This window comes from Eurypyga helias, unplaced genomic scaffold, assembly GCF_000690775.1.
Source record: "Eurypyga helias isolate BGI_N326 unplaced genomic scaffold, ASM69077v1 scaffold48239, whole genome shotgun sequence".
In the NCBI taxonomy this organism is placed as follows: Eukaryota; Metazoa; Chordata; class Aves; order Eurypygiformes; family Eurypygidae; genus Eurypyga; species Eurypyga helias.
Window position 1 is genome coordinate 1 of NW_010270997.1, and position 379 is coordinate 379.

The 379-nt window shown below is 58.0% G+C and overlaps 1 protein-coding gene across 1 annotated transcript in view; it reads left to right on the forward strand.

Moving 5' to 3' along the window:
* Positions 1-132: 132 nt before the first annotated feature.
* The window catches only part of VCPKMT (valosin containing protein lysine (K) methyltransferase), a gene marked incomplete at both ends in the record, with an annotated part of 1,445 nt that continues 1,198 nt past the window's right edge, over positions 133-379 (forward strand). The window contains one exon of the mRNA XM_010158646.1: positions 133-243. Within this exon, the coding sequence (XP_010156948.1) occupies positions 133-243 (111 nt within the window). The remainder of the gene's footprint in view (positions 244-379) is intronic.

Below are 379 nucleotides of genomic sequence, written 5' to 3' on the forward strand. Positions count from 1 at the left end.
GCCCCGCGCTGCCCGTTTCTCCCCCTCTTCCCCCCTTTTGGCGTTATTACCCACGTGAAACCCGTGAAACTTGCCCGTGTGCGCCGTGGCGAGGGCCCGGGGGCTGGTGCCCTGACCCCGTGTGTGTTACAGGGCAAACGTGACGGTCACCGACCTGGAGGAGCTGCAGGAGCTGTTGGTGGTTAATATAGAGAACAACAAACACCTGCTGGCAGGGGCAGTCCGAGCCGAGGTACTGAAATGGTTTGTATGAGCCTTTAATGCTTCTGGTTTTAACGGGGCTTCGCTTCGGGCTTTGTTAAATTGCCAAATACACGTTGAAAACGAAGAACATCGCTTGAGACAGCGCAGTCGGGAGCTTGACGCGCGGCCCCTCCGC